The sequence below is a fragment of the Schistocerca gregaria genome, chromosome 6, assembly GCF_023897955.1.
Source record: "Schistocerca gregaria isolate iqSchGreg1 chromosome 6, iqSchGreg1.2, whole genome shotgun sequence".
Classification (NCBI taxonomy): Eukaryota; Metazoa; Arthropoda; class Insecta; order Orthoptera; family Acrididae; genus Schistocerca; species Schistocerca gregaria.
The window spans coordinates 312,806,165-312,822,688 of NC_064925.1; the positions used below are offsets into that span (position 1 = coordinate 312,806,165).

General features: G+C 38.3%; 1 protein-coding gene across 3 annotated transcripts in view; it reads left to right on the forward strand.

Annotated features, from left to right (window-relative positions):
- The window catches only part of LOC126278552 (mannosylglucosyl-3-phosphoglycerate phosphatase), a 207,180-nt gene that overhangs the window by 141,096 nt on the left and 49,560 nt on the right, over nucleotides 1–16,524 (forward strand). For all 3 annotated transcript variants that reach the window (XM_049978739.1, XM_049978740.1, XM_049978741.1), the window contains 2 exons: nucleotides 3,628–3,793; nucleotides 3,881–4,144. In XM_049978739.1, coding sequence (XP_049834696.1) covers nucleotides 3,628–3,793; nucleotides 3,881–4,144 — 430 coding nt within the window. The remainder of the gene's footprint in view (nucleotides 1–3,627; nucleotides 3,794–3,880; nucleotides 4,145–16,524) is intronic.

Below are 16,524 nucleotides of genomic sequence, written 5' to 3' on the forward strand. Positions count from 1 at the left end.
TTTCCCCTGGTTTCCCTAAATCACTTCAGATAAGTGCCGGGATGGTTCCTGTGAAAGGGCACAACTGACTTCTTTCCCCATCCTTCCCTAATCTGATGGGACCAATGACCCCACTGTTTGGTCCCCTCCCCCAAATCAACCAACCAACCAACGAACCTAAAACATCACCATCTCAGTTACTCTCAAATTTAGGGAACTGTGTGACTAGCATTTTGTATTACTCATGACAGTAATCTCCAGTGGAGAACTGCAGATTTTTCCAGAAATAGAACAATTCACAAAGTCTATTGAGCAAATAAATTGAAAACTTGATGTCTTATCTGTACCTGTGAATTGTCTGACCATGTGGCATCTGATACTACAGATAGCTCTCATTGATACAGGGAATAATGTTGCGGGTAAAATAAGTCTTCCATGCCTAATCTACTGTGCATTCCCATCTTTTAAAGTCAAAGAGTTGCAGATGTTAGAGGATATTAAACAGATGTTTTAAAACAAGAAAAGAATGATCACAAATGAATATTCAGCCAGCACAAGGTCTTGAATCATCAATGTATTTTATTCATGTATTTGTAAATTGGCATTTTCATAAAAAAAAGACTGCTTATTGTATCAATATTGATAGTCCTACCTTGAAAAACAGACAAAATTGTCTGTGTTTGTCCACAGTAGACTGTACTACTGTTTACAGTTCATGGATGATTTTTCGACGTGAATCATTACTCATAACAGGAACTTATATTGGTACGCATTTAATGTGTGGTGTAGCAGAATGCAATGCCCAGAAAGCTGAATGAATTAACAGTGAAAAGTTTTGCAACAGGCAATGTTATGAAAGAAATTTGTTGGAGAAACTGGATAATTCAAGCTACAGGGAGCTGATGAAGATCGTGGACATAGAATTGTTTCCATAATTTAATTTGGGAAGATAGTGTTTGCTCATGTTGGAGGAAATTCTGAGTAATACCTGTTAACTTGTTTGTGAAACACTCACCTTGGAGGCCTACAATCTGGGGAGTAAGAGTGGAGCAGCAATTATACCCCTATTGTAAACTACATGTGAAATTAATTGGGCAAAATGATTTTGGTTCTAGAAGTCAGTTTTGTTAATGGGATATCCAGTCAATACCACGCTGCTCAATGCGTCTTTCATCTGTGATGGTGTTTTCAGCTGCCACTGTAGTAGTGATTGATGTTCATTTGCGATATGTTTCCACAGTTGCTGGAGATTGTATATCTTGTTGTTCACTAGAAGATGTGGTTTCAACATGATGGTGCACCATCACACTTTGACATTAATGTCTGTGAACACCTGAACAACACACACACACACACACACACACACACACACACACACACACACATTATATTGGAAGACTGGTACTGTTCCATGACTTGTATGATCATCAGCTGTAATTCCTGTGAAGTTTTCAAAGTTATTTATGTGTGAAACTCCAACAGAAATTTTAGAGAAACTAGTTGGTAGGGTTCCAGCTGCCTGACCCATCATAAAACAGAAGGCTGTTTGAGAGAGCATGTAAAATTTTGCATTGCTGTTGTGTGTGCATTGAGACTGGAGATTGCTACGTAAGTTACTATGAGCTGAAGATGTTGATATAAGGTATGAGTTGGTCATCAATGAAAAACTAAGAAATTGTTTCCAGCCAGTAATTCCTGACCTCAAAGAATAAAAACATAGCTCATCAGCCACTCTGCCTACAAATTATCTGAATATCTACATTGAGATCAAACATTTCTGTTAGCTACATGACATGTTGCAGTGTTGGTTAGAAAGTTGTATGACAATTAACTATATAGTATAAAAATGACTCAGTATTTATAGATGTAACAATATTTTGTCTGAAAAGTACCATTCTAGTCAAGTAAATCCTGCCCCGAAATGAGATCCATCCTTCATGAAATCCTCCCCACTCCACCAAGAGTGTCTTTCCGCCGTCCACCTAACCTTCGTAACCTCTTGGTTCATCCCTATGAAATCCCCAAACCACCTTCCCTACCCTCTGGCTCCTACCCTTGCAACCGCCCCCGGTGTAAAACCTGTCCTATGCACCCTCCCACCACCACCTACTCCAGTCCTGTAACCCGGAAGGTGTACACAATCAAAGGGAGAGCCACGTGTGAAAGCACCCACGTGATTTACCAACTGACCTGCCTGCACTGTGACGCTTTCTATGTGGGAATGACCAGCAACAAACTGTCCATTCGCATGAATGGACACAGGCAGACAGTGTTTGTTGGTAATGAGGATCACCCTGTGGCTAAACATGCCTTGATGCACGGCCAGCACATATTGGCACAGTGTTACACCGTCCGAGTTATCTGGATACTTCCCACCAACACCAACCTATCCGAACTCCGGAGATGGGAACTCGCCCTTCAGTATATCCTCTCTTCTCGATATCCGCCAGGCCTCAACCTCCGCTAATTTCAAGTTGCCGCCGCTCATATCTCACCTGTCTTTCAACAACTTCTTTGCCTCTGTACTTCCACCTCGACTGACATCTCTGCCCTCACTCTTTGCCTTTAAATATGTCTGCTTGTGTCTGTGTATGTGCGGATGGATATGTGTGTGTGTGTGTGTGTGTGTGTGTGTGTGTGTGTGTGTGTGTGTGTGCGCGCGAGTGTACACCTGTCCTTTTTTTCCCCTAAGGGAAGTCTTTCCGCTCCCGGGATTGGAATGACTCCTTACCCTCTCCCTTAAAACCCACATCCTTTCGTCTTTCCCTCTCCTTCCTGAAGAAGCAACCATCGGTTGCGAAAGCTAGTAATTCTGTTTGTGTGTTTTGCTCATGTGCCTGTCTGCCAGCGCTTTCCCGCTTGGTAAGTCTTGGAATCTTTGTTTTTAATATATTTTTCCCAAGTAAATATTAAGTTACTCATAGCAGGTAAACAGCGTCTATACAATAAAATTGAGGAGACATGTGCTTTTTTAAAGTAGCAGCTTTCTTATTGATTTACTCAATTTTATGTGGCTTAAGCACAGATAGTGTTAAACAGCATAGTGATACTTCATTCTATACAGATGAAGTTTCTGTGATGTCTTTGTCTCATGTTAATGTATATCTTGACTCATTCCACATCTTAGAAGGATCTCCTACTTGATGATATCTACAGAAAACAATTAATGGTTGCTTGAATGTATTAAATTTATGATCCTGAACCTTGTGTATAAATTTGATCCTAAGAGTTTGGGGCACCATGTATTTCCTTTGGCAACTAGTGACTAATATGTAAGTGAAAAGCACATGTTACAAAATAAACTGCAGCTAAGTAGTATAACCTTACTAAAGACTAAGTAAAACTGTAAATAATAATTGTCAGTAAAACAGTTGTGCTCTTTTGATGCCAAATAATGAGGCTATTAGTAATTGTTATTAGTATAGAATTCAGAAGCAGTTTGTGATAACTTTGATCGTCTGGCAGCATATTCCTTCAATATGTTCTTGTCAATGAAAGTTCTCTTCTTTGCAAGAAGTCATGCTGTAAAATCCAATGATGACTGAGTGAGATCTAAATGTGACTGTGTGTTTCTGAACTTCCTGCCTTTCACTACTTTTAATTAGTTCATTATTGTCATTTGGTAAGTTCATTTGTGTGGAATTACAGGTGAATGGTAAATATGTTGTGAAAAGTGGGACAGATTTTCGGCAATTTTCAAAAATCACTGTTACATTTGATAAAAACAATATTGATGTTAACGTAGAAGAGATTAATGTTTCCTCTGAATATTGTGAGGATGCTATACTGTCCAAAGCTTTGGAGAAATATTCAAGTAAGTGAATCTTTAATTCTAAAACATTATATATTGTGTGAATTGTAGTTCAGCATGGGAAGTCATTTCTTTTGATTTCATTCTTAGGTATCATGGAAGGTAAAATGGATGAAGTTTTAGGATCATTTGCTGTTCCACTGGATGGCAGATTTGAAAGTGTACGAACTTGCGAGACCAATTTGGGCAACTGGGTATGTGATGTTGTGCTAGCTGCAACTGGTGCTGATCTGGTCTTATTGAATTCAGGAACATTCAGGTCTGATATGATCCACCCAGCAGGACCATTTACTATGAGAGAACTTGTTGCTGTAATACCTATGATGGATCCGTTACTAGTTCTTTCTGTCACAGGTGAGATTCAGCAAAATAGCTTTAAAGTTAAGTACTCTGTCAGACGTAATTTGCAGTTGAGATGAAGTACACTTTCTGACTAAACAATAGTACTAGGCACTTGAGTCTGTTTGTGCTACCAGGGTTGCCACAAGTTCTAGAAATCATGGAATTTCAAATGGGTCTGGGAAATTCGAAAAAATGCTGGAAAATTTCATTTTTGACTCAACAGATGAAATGGTTTGTTTATGGAGACACTATGCATTATTGCTGGCCAGGAGCAGCTGAGTAGCTGCTGGGTGTCAGGTGCTGCCTCCCTACACCACCTTCCCTACCACTTTTGACCTCCACACCACTCCCCTCAGTTTGCAGCCAGTGCCACCACCAGTGCTAACCACTAGCTGAACAACTGGCAACGAGAGCAGCAGGGAGGCATGAGAAGTGGTATGTTTGGATCTCAGAGTATTCACACAAGTTATCCGCTGCACAGATTGATCACTGCGGTCTCGGTTTATCAACATGATGTTCGTAACTCATGACTGTGGGTGTGAATTGCTGGCCACACACGAGTTGATTTCCACAACAGGCCAGAACTGTGGGCCAATTCTGTGGGTATCTGATGGATCAGCCCCACTTATCTGAGGCATGTCATTTCCCACTGAAGTGCAGGTTCTGCCCATTGTATCTAGTCTCTCTGATCTGCCAGCTGGCTGGGTCCATTCACGTGTGGTGTAAATCAGTGGATTTCCATGATTTATCCAGGGACTCTGGACTGTGGTGCGTACTTAATGGGTCAAAAAGTCACAGATACTAGCCAAGGGCCATTGAAATAAGTGGAAATGATGAAGAGATCACTTCTCTCACAGAGAGATTTTCACAGGTTTCATTGATTGATCTTTAATTGTGTGTTTGACTTTTTATTGTTTGACAAACACTAAGTATTATTTGGCAGAAAAAATGTTACTCTAAAAGTACATACCTCAGTGCTATCATTCTTATTTTTGAAACTGTTATGTTATACAAAACATTCCTTTTATGTTTCTTGTCTGATCTGATGGATTATGTTGCCTGGAAAGTTCATAGATCCTGTATGGATGCTCTTCATTCAAAGTTTAACTCATTAATAAACACAAAAATCCTTTTACTAAAACTGGCTTTTATTTACATAACTCACCTGTTTACTTACCCTTAAGATCATAAATCCTGTAAAGGTGACAATAAGTTGCTCTTCATTCAGAATTAAGAGTTAAAAATACATTCAGAAATGCAGAATTCCTTACTTTTTCTGTGAACTTACCTGTTTACTTACTCTTTAGGTGTCAAATTTTGTCAGGGAAAAATACTAAGACTGTGTCTGGAAATCAGAGAGTTTCACTTTAGGAAATGTGGCAACTGTGGCTACACTCACATAATTTTCATTATGTATGAAAAATATTATGAGCCTCTCTCTTCTTTCTGATAAAACATTCAAGATGGGTACGACACAGGGAATACAAAATATAAAAAAAATATGTGTGTGTCCTTCAGAGATCATCATGTACTTTTGAAGTGATGTCAGTTGGAAGTTAAATAGTCAGAGAAAAAGTGAAAACACTGTTGGGTCTATTAACACAGAGGTCCGCAAATCAGCAGGGCATTCTTAGTGAAGTGCCTTTTGTTTCACAGATCATTGTCGCGAATCATCTAATGTGTAATAACCAATATTAATGCCAACCTGTTGGCCAGAATAGCAGAAGGAAGAGAATGCTGTTACTGCTAGTAATATATGCCTAAATCAGTACTGATGAGCAAAACCAGAACATATTCAACAATGCAGTATCTCATAGTATTCCAAGTCAAAGTCAAAATCCAAGTTGCATTTGGGAACTGAACTTTAGGGGCTTCAGTAACAAGACGCGAACTGCTGATCCACTTGCTGGACCATATTTTTATTTTTTGCCAATGTCCGATGGCAAATGGCCATTTCAGTGTGACATGTGTGCTGCAATCTCTGGAATCACATCAACTAAAAGCAGAACGATGTACTGCACAAATAATGTCACGGCCACTTTCAGATTATTGTATTTCTCCATATATCACTGAGAATCAGAATATTGGAGTGCCTAAATTCTTTGACAGGTACCAGAGATAAGTTTTATGCACTATGTGTTTCCTCCTAATTTATCCTCAAATTTCTTTCATATGCCTACAAAGGTGTTTGTATTTCCTTTTGCCACTTAGTAGCATATAATTATTGAAAATTCATAATTATTAAAAATAATTGGTTCCTATGGGTGCTGCTATGGTTATGAACATACATATTGCACCAGTAGTAGAGCCAATACTGTGGTATGTTCAAAATGAGCATATAATACTATCAAGCAGAAGACGAATTTCAATAATGCTTCTGCATCAATGGAGAAAAAGAAATGTGTGGAATGTAATCAAATTGAAGTTTATGCATAAAACCGTTATCTGTTATCACATATTTAGAATGCAGCAGTTTTTCTCTCCAACAGATTCCCCCTCTTCCACACTCTTATTTGCCTCATAAAGGTTGAATTCCAAGAAAAAATTTACAGATAAATGAAAAATTACGAAGTGTACAACTTTGCTTCTGCCATTTGCCGGTAGGTGGCGACAACAGTAAGTAGCGGTCAAAAGAAAGAGATTGCAGACATCTGGCAGTTAGATTAGACCTTCTTCAACATAACCTCATTCAATATAAAGTTGTTCTTGATTGAAAATGTCAGTTTACGAGCCTAATTCTCATCATTTACAGGAGGTGTTACTGTTTTGTTTCAATATGAAGAAAACAGCAGCTGAGTCTTACCGAATGGTCTCAAGTACATCTGGTAAGGACGCTATTCGTGAAAGAACGGCAATTTTAACCTCGTAAACCAGCATAGTGGTGGAAGAAAGAATGTTTTCGAAGATGCAGAATTGGAGACATTTCTGACTGAAGACTCGCATCAAACTCAAGAAGAATTGGCACGATTAGTGGGAGTGACACAGCAAACCATTTCACAATGTGTGAACAGTTGCTTAAGAGGCAAAAATGGAAGGGATTTCTGCATCGCATTGTGACTGGGAACAAAAAGTGGGTTCATTATAATAACCCTAAACGCAAGAAATCATGAGGATATCCCAGCCATGCTTCCATGTCAACGGCCAAACTTGAATATTCACGGCTCCAAGATCATGCTCTGCATTTGGTGGGATCAGCTCGGTATTGTGTACTGTGAGGTGTTAAAACCAAGTGAAACAATCATAGATGCTCATTATCAAACGCAATTAATGCATTTGAGCAGAGCATTAAAAGACAAAACGGCTTCAATACAGCGAGAGACACAATAAAGCAATTTTGCAGCATGACAATGCTCAACCCCACATTGCAAAAGAGGTCAATACGTACTTGGAAACATTAAAATGGGAACTCCTACCCTATCCACCATATTATCAATGTTTCCACGTCTCCCTCTGATTATCACCTGTTTAGATCAATGGCACATGGCCTGGCTGACCAACACTTCTGATCTCATGAAGAAGTCACAAATTGGATCAATTCGTGGATCGCTTTAAAAGATGAACAATCTTTTCAACATGAGATTCATACACTGCCCGAAAGATGGGAGAAAGTAGTGGCCAGCGATGGAATATACTTTGAATGATACATGTGTAACCAATTTGTTTCATTGAAGCCTCAAATGTTGGGGAAAAATCGGCAGAAACAAAAGTTGTACATCTTGTAGAACAGATAGTAAAAAGGCAGAAGTTCTGTGTTTGAAGAGTGGTAAATCTTGGATGGAATTTGAGTTTGGAAAATCTCTGTTATATGTATAATTACTTGCGTTCTTTGAGGCATATGTGCAATATATGAGGATGATTCATAAAGTAACAGCAAACTATTTTTTTAAGCATATATTTCACTAATGGATGCAAACAAGATGTCATTCCTCGACCTCTCCTTTTCAATACATTTCTCATACCATCATACCAACTTTTTTGTTCCATTGGGATAAAAGATTTTCAGTTTTCCCCACAACCAAGAGTGCACCGCATCCCTAACCTCATCATCACCTTCAAATCGTCCTTCAGGGGTCCAAACATATGGTAATCCAAACAAGCAATATCAGGGCTTCATGGGGGATACAGTATGACCTGAAATCTCAATCTGTGAATGATGACAGGAGTTGGTATGGCAGCGTGGGGGCATGTGTTGTCATGAAGGATAAGATTGCCTCTAAATAGAAGTCCTCTCTGACAGCTCCATATTGCTGGCTTTAGTTCATTCTTCAACATGGCACTGTACTGAGCCCTGTTCACTGCTTCACCCCCTTGCTAACGGTTTTTGGATGACAGGAGACAGTGTGGTACTGGGGTGCAAGACTAACACGTCTTGTGTGCAGCTGATATTCTTCTCGGGTCAGACAGCTCTGTTGATCTTCACAAACTCTTCTTCTCTGAAGACTCTGGTTAAGGGAATTTCAAAATAGACTTCTTTTCTACTCATGATACGATTCTGTACTCTCAGGATACTTTTGTTTAACTCTGTTATATTTTCATCTCCACAATAAAACAACTTCACAAACACAAGTGTTCAACTCTTATGAGTCAACCCCATCTTGGACCATTAGATACTAACACATACAATTACAATATGTTTGGTTTAATAACCCCTATAAAACCAGTTCTTGCTTCTTGCAAGTCCAACACCAGAAAGCCAAATGTAAATGTCTTTAGTTCAATACATAATTCATTTGTTCACAACAATACAGTTGTTACACCATCAAAGAATAGAGCATGCTTGCTCCTTGTACAGGACATACAGCTTCTATGGCGCGCGCTGCAAACACTTGTCCACACCGATCGACTGTCACTATTGTAGTATTTTCACGATACAAATCCATCCTGCACACTCAAAAAGTGGCTGCGAGGTAGTCACATCTCCTCTCTCTCTCCCTCTTACTTAAAATATCGGGTGTTTGAGACAGTGGAAAACCAAGTGTCTCTAGAACGTACACTGAAATTCTCGAGGCACTAGATATCCCTCCCCTTAGCTCAAACACACAATATTTTATACATATTCATTATTTACAATTACACAAAATAATTGTTTAACAGTGCCTCTCTTTCTACTAATAACTGTGAATATTTTAGCACAATTATAATACATGACCCTTGCAATCCATGTTGGAGTTACCTCTTTTCAATCTCCAAAAATTCGTGAGTACCAAATCTTCGTTTTCTATTCTTCTTCCAATCATAAATTACAGGTGTGCATAACCCATGAATACATTTGTGACCTGAAACTTAATAAGGCTATTAATGTATGGTATCCAAACTTACCAGACTATTTCCTTTAAACATGTGACTTCTGTCATGATACTGCCCTTGTTCCCTTTAGGAACAGTACCTCTATCTTACATGGGTTGATCCTAGGATTACCCTTTCTTATTCCTATCCTCCTATGGTACAGGTAAACCCCCCTTCTTGGTGCCCCCATTCACGCAGTATAGGTGAGCTTTTCCTAGGTCTGCCTATTCACCCTTTTTCTCATCCCATGAATGTCGATTGCGCCCTCCATATCCTTCTTGAGTGGGCCTCCTGATTCATTGCCCTAGCATACATCTTTATGTATACTATTCTTAAATAACCTCTGGTACAATTACAAATCTACTTTTTACCTTAACTCCACTTTCCAGTACTCCCTCTAATACCCAAGAGGCCTCTTTCAATCCTAACTCCTACTATATAGACAGATATCATGCCCACACATCATAGATGCTATGTCTACCTGTATTTACTAACTCCCTATAGATACGATGCCTTTTCTCAAAGGACTAGCATGGCATTTACATTTTTGAGAGCAACAAAAATTAACGATGCAGAACCTCACATATCAACAATGCAATATGTGCATCTACTCAGATATATGTGTATCTTTATTCCTCTACATCCCTCGGCAGTTCTGACGTCCTTCAGGTTCCTAATTTGTAATTCTTCTGTCTGTGCTTAAGTACATCTTTGCGTGTATGTATATGTTTGTTCGTGTATCCTGATTCTTCAGCCTACTTATATGAAATAAGTTGGAGGTTATTGAAACCACGGAAAATAAGAAAGACTTCAGCGATAGAAGTATATGCATGTGGAAAGAGGGAAAGATAGACTGGTACTAAAATTAGAAGTAAGAAAGGAAAAAGTAGAACTGGTTGCTAAGATCGAAGAAGAGAAAGAAGATAGCCCCAAAGACAGGAAAACCCTTCTCTCCCCCGTTCCCCAAGATCCCTACTTCGCTGGTACTTGAGTGAGAAGCTGGAGGAGGTATGATGTTAAACGTCTCCTACAGAATGGACATTTTCACCTTAACCTTTGAAGCCACCAAAGAAAAATCTTAGCAATACCTATGGAATGGCAAATGCTGAAGAATCAGTTACACTTGTCTGCGAGGGTTGTCTGAAAGGTGTGATGTGTGTGTAGTGTTAGTCATGCTTTTACCTACACTTCCCTCCCCTGCACTTTACATCTCACAAAAGGTATAAAATACTCTTAAAAGATAGAAAATTATACACTACGATAACATAGCTGTTTAGTCATTCACTTTACACTATATTTCATGCACACATAAAGTACTCTGTTCAGTTTATCATGATTAGATATCACTTTGTTTGAATAGTACTATGATATTATACTTTTCACTCAAATAATATTTTATTCGTTTCATTTCAGGTCTAGAGATCAGTGTTCATCTGTGATTCTCTTAACCTGGTGCTAATCCTGTAGTCATATCCAGTTTCCTACATACTAAAATTATAGGGTAGTTTAAGAATTCAAGAATAGATTACAGAATAGTTTAAGAATTGAAGGGAATTTGGTGCAAGAAAACTAAGTTTGAAGAAATGCCGAAAAATAACTAGGGATTGACAGTCGTCACTCTGTCCATTAACACAGAATGTTCACGTCCCTGGGGGACAGATGTGACTCTGTCCAGATCCCATGGATCTGATATTAAATTTACTTGAGCAAATGCAAACCAGTACTTTTCGTTAAATTTTGTGTGAAAGTCTACCCACAAAAAAACAATGACCACTATACTACATAACACAACATAAGGTAAAGTTTAGTCTGTTTTATGCCTTGTCATGGACAAGTTTGAATTCTTTCCATAAACTATCCATGTCTTTCTTCGTATCATTAAGTTCCAAAACTAAATATGAAGAAACATTGTTAGGGGTAACCATCATGGCTACTTTTCTGTCCATTAACTCTTCTGTTTGTTCCTCCAGATTGCTTATATTTAAGGTATCTGATGTCACTAGCTTCTCTTTAAAATTCCTTTCCACAGTATCAACTGAATTGTTGACACCTGCAATTTGCAATTGGACAAAAGGAATTCACTTATCTTGTTTCTCAATATTCTCCTTCAGAGTGTGCAACCTCTGATTTACGACATTGAAGGTAACATTGCATATGTTTTGAAATGATCCTAATTTTTTGACTAGTCCCATTTCTACATTATTACATTTATCTTCAATGTGAAATTCTAATTTTTGTAGTTAAATCTTGAAATTGCTCATCCTGTTTCTGGTTAAATTCAATAAATAGTTGATTAACATGGGTATTCAAAGAACTACTAAATTTACTCTAAAATCTAACTTAAGATATTCTATCTCTTATGTAAAGAGTCAAATTCAGACTTTAATAAAACTATATTTGCTGCTTGACTATTCAGGGTTCACTTTGATTACTTAAAATTTTCTCTCTGAGCATCTAATTTACTATTTAATTGGGTATTCACTGAATCTAATTTAAGTCTTAAATTTGCACTCAGTTCATCTCTCACTGAAGCATTTTGAGCATTCAGATCATCTCTCAACAAAGCACTTTGAGAATTTGACTCTGGTCATCTAACTTAGCATCTAATCTAGACTGTACTATTTCTCTCCTTAGATATTCATTCTGGGCTTTAATTAAATTCACTAATTCAGACAAGTCTGGCATTTCTCTGGTCACTCTAATTGCTGTGACTGGTTCTGCTAGTTGTTCCTGATCCATATTTTTATTAATCATAGACCCAGTAATCATCTAAAGAAAATTCACCACTGACTACAATAACTATAATAATAATAATTTATCATTCCTCCATCCCCTCAATCCCCTCAACTTCTACTAAATAATTATTGGTTTTCGATCACCCGGCGTAGAGTTCTAGCTGCGTTGGTGAGCAGATGTGTAATCAGTGCCTGTGGATCAGCACTGCCGCCAGCGGCGTCAGACGTTGGTTTCAGCGTCGTCGTCAGCGAGCGGATGCAGAGTCAGCACCGGTGAGCAGCAGCTGGTGCAGTCGGCATCAGTGGCTGGTTACTGTGTTGGCACGATGTACATGTGTGAAGATTGCTTACTCTCCACACCCAATCTTCTTAGTCTAAAAGTCGAGGTCTTTCTCCAGTTTTCTCTGCTATTACTTTCTCACGTCTTTTACAGCATTGCAATCACAGCTATCTTTGATTTGCTTACTGGACTCAATACGATTACTGGAAACTGTTCTTGTATGTTGTTAGGCTTGGTGCTATGGCAGCACCTAATATCTTCTTACCATTTCTGTCTTTAAATTACCGCTTTCTTTGGGTCCTGTCACTTAGGGGATGACAGGAGTCAGTGTGGTACTGGGGTGCAAGACTCACATGTCTCTCACAGTTGAGTCACATATTGTGTGCAGCCGATCTTCTTCTCCGGTCAGACGGCTGCGTCGAACTTCACAAATTATTCTTCTCCGAAGACTATAGCTGGTTAAAGGAATTTCAAAATAGACTTTTTTTCTGCTCTTGAAATGATTCTGTAATCTCAGGATACTTTTATTCAACTCTGTTACATTTTCATCTCCACAATAAAACAAGTTTCACACAAGCGTTCAACACTCGTGAGACAACCCCATCTTGGACCATTAGATATTAACAGATACAATTACAATATGTTTAGTGTAATAACCCCTATAAAACCGGTTCTTGCTTCTCGCAAGTCCAACACCAGAAAGTCAAATGTAAATGTCTTTAGTTTAATACATAATTCATTTGTTCACAACAATACAGTCGTTACAACATCAAAGAATAGTGCGTGCTTGCTCCTTGTACTGGACATAAAGCTTCTATGGTGCACGCAGCAAATGCTTGTCCACGCCGATCGACCGTCACTATTGTAGTATTTTCCTGATACACGTCCATCCTGTACACACAAAAACCTGTGGCGAAGTAAAAGCGTCTCCGCTCTCTCACCCTCTTACTTAAAATATCGGGTGTTCGAGACAGTGGAAAGCTGAGTGTCTCTGGAACTTACACAGAAATTCTCGAGGCACTAAAAGTGCTGCACCCAGGTTTCATATCCTGTGACAATATGTGGCAGAAAGTTGTATCCTTTAGTGTTACATCGTGCTAGAAATTATGTGGCCGTCTGAGCATACATAATCTTGTGTTAACCAGTGAGCGCCTTAGGCACACATCGTGCACACAAAAAATGGTACATGAGAACCTCACTAATACTAATGTTACGCATACTTAGTTCCCCGGGTAAACTTTGTACAGAAATACATTGGTTCTTACAAATCACGGTGTCAGCAAGTTCCACATTCATGTCGGTAACAGCTGTGCTGGGATGACCAGAGCATTGCTGATCTGTGCCTGAAGTACATCCACTTTTAAAGGTGTGTACCCACACATACACTCTTCTCTCACTAATTCAGCTATCTCTATACCTTTCTTTCCATCATCCTATGGATTTGTTGAGGTTTTACGTCTTCTGATCACCAAAATCATATCACTGTTTGCTGTTCTTCTAGGGTGCACACAGCTAGGGATGCAGCCATTTTGTTTCAACGCCTTTCCAATTCAGCATGTTGAGCCATATTTTCGAATATGCCAGAACTTCCTCAGAGCATGCAGCTTCACTTCCTGGGAGTTTCAAATGCCTGATGTGTTAATTACATTTAATACTGATAGCTTGCTGTTACTTTTTGAATTGCCCTGTAGTTAAAGTGTCTAATCCCTTAAACAGTTGTCTGCTGTTAAAGAGGTAAACCGACAAGCATGAGCACTCATGTTCATTTACCATGTTAGATATGACTTTTGGTGATAACTTAGTGTGGGGAGATGGCTGTGTTGTCCAAACCTTATTCTCTCTCTTCCCTGTCCACATTATCACATCCTAATTTTGAGCTGACTGTTTTCTTTACACCATAAATCATCTGTTTTCATTATTACATACATCCAAAATGTGTGAAATGAGTTGATCGTAAGATATTAGCAATTCTCCATAAGGCTGGAGGATCTTCATATGATTTTCATATTAATTTGAGTCACACATGCACCTTCATTACATACGAGATAATCACTATAATCCATTAAAGTAACCAGTAAATTCTGAGCAGTCTACAGTTAGGCAGAATGTTTGAATGTGGCATAAAAAAATTTAGAATGATTATCAGTCCAGTCAAATGATGGGTTGAGAAGACCATTAAAATGCAGGTGCAAAGTCTTTTCCCCTCCTAAGCTGCCATTCAACTGGTGTGATACTGTCCTCCATCTTTTCCTGTCGTGGCTAATGTTTTCATCTCCAAGTAAATATTAAATCCTCTGAAACCTTGGTTTTCATATCGATTGCCATAAAAGCTGAAATTACTCTTATGCATGGTAATGGTAGAATAAGGTAGTTCTCTTCAAACTGTTATTATTTAGCTTAAAAGAACACTGTTATAACAGATACACTCACAAATTACACCAAAAACTGCAGCCGCAATGTTTTCTGTGTTAAATGAAATGGGAAATATATAGTGAAAGGTATAAAAATGCGCAGCTCAAATTTAAAAAGCGTTTATCACACACTGACCTACAGTTGGATTCTCAGTGTGATGCCTTGTTTAGATTAAGCATTTATATTATTACTTTCAACAGAAGTTAGACTGCATTTCTTGTTCATGTTGGGAAGGTAGTTGTGAATGAGGACAACAATGCAGATTCACAATGTTATTTATGACAATGGAGTATTGGTTAGCCACGATCAGAAAAATTGCGTAGCTACAGGGAAAAGGGAGGGGGAGGGGGGGGGTATGTTTTAAAATTGTGCCAGATTTAGTTCACAATTAGTGCTTTTTCTGATGAAATAGTTACTACCACATGCATGAGCTAAAAAGCTGAAATACAAAGCTTTATTGATCATAATTTTATAGTTTTTCTTTAATGTTAATACACTTATATTATATTTGACTGTTTATTCTAGTGCAAGCCACATTTCTTAGTTGACAGGACCATGCTTCAATACAATTGCTTAACATTATTTCCACTTAATCAGTATTAAACTAATATTCAAAGTTGCAGAAAGAGGGTTAATTTAAAAATTACTTGCCACTTCTCTATGTACTGCAAAAGTCTTGTTAATAAAGCATTGTCACGGATTAAGCAAATAAGGTTTAGCATTCTTTTTATTTACGCTTCTTTCACTGACATACTCATTAAAGTTTTTATGACATCATTATTTCACTCAATACTAGACTTCTCTACTCACCTGGAGCTGATGTGAAGGGCATTGTGTTGAGGCTAGCCAACCCAAATGACTTGGTAACAGCTCATTGACAGGTGGTACATGAAATGAGAAACTGCTCCACACACAGATGAAATTGTTGCATGTGTTGTCTGATGTAAATCATGAAGTATTGGTATTGTTATTATGGATGTCTGTGGCTACACCCATGAATATAAAAATCTGTCTGAACCTCTACCATAGTTCATTTCATAGTAAGACTAATGATCACTGACAAACTGTATACTTTGGTAACAAGAATATTTTGTTGAAAATCTGTTCCCTGATGCTGTAGGTATCTGGGCATATCTTTCAGATATGCCTATTTGTAATACCAGTTCAATACTCCACACACTCTTGTATTGTATCACATGATGATTGCTATCATCACGTGTATGGAGGGAACTTTTTGTAACTATTTTCCTTTGTTTTCCATTTCTAATGTTGATACAATAAAATTACATTAAATGAATACTCTAAAAATGTCTATTCTCTGAATACCAGCTGTGCTTAAGGATATGAAGAGGTAACAGTTGGTGCATCTTTCACATAATTTTATATTGTACTCTGTTTAATATCTCTGGAGGCAGTCTTATGATGCAGGCAACTTTTTCCAACTAAACAGTGAAATCAGCAACTGGTGCGATGTTACTAGAAACATCTGTCTTGCTGAATGCTCATATGTTGCTTGTAATCCATGAAGATAGTGATGTTATTCATTTTCATCCATGTTTGGCAGCTGCTTCTACAGATGCAATAGTCAGTCCTGCTTCACAAATGGAACCCATGTTTATGCTATTCTTATAGTGGTCAGTGGGGATAAGTTGAGAACATTGTCAGTATATGATTTTAGC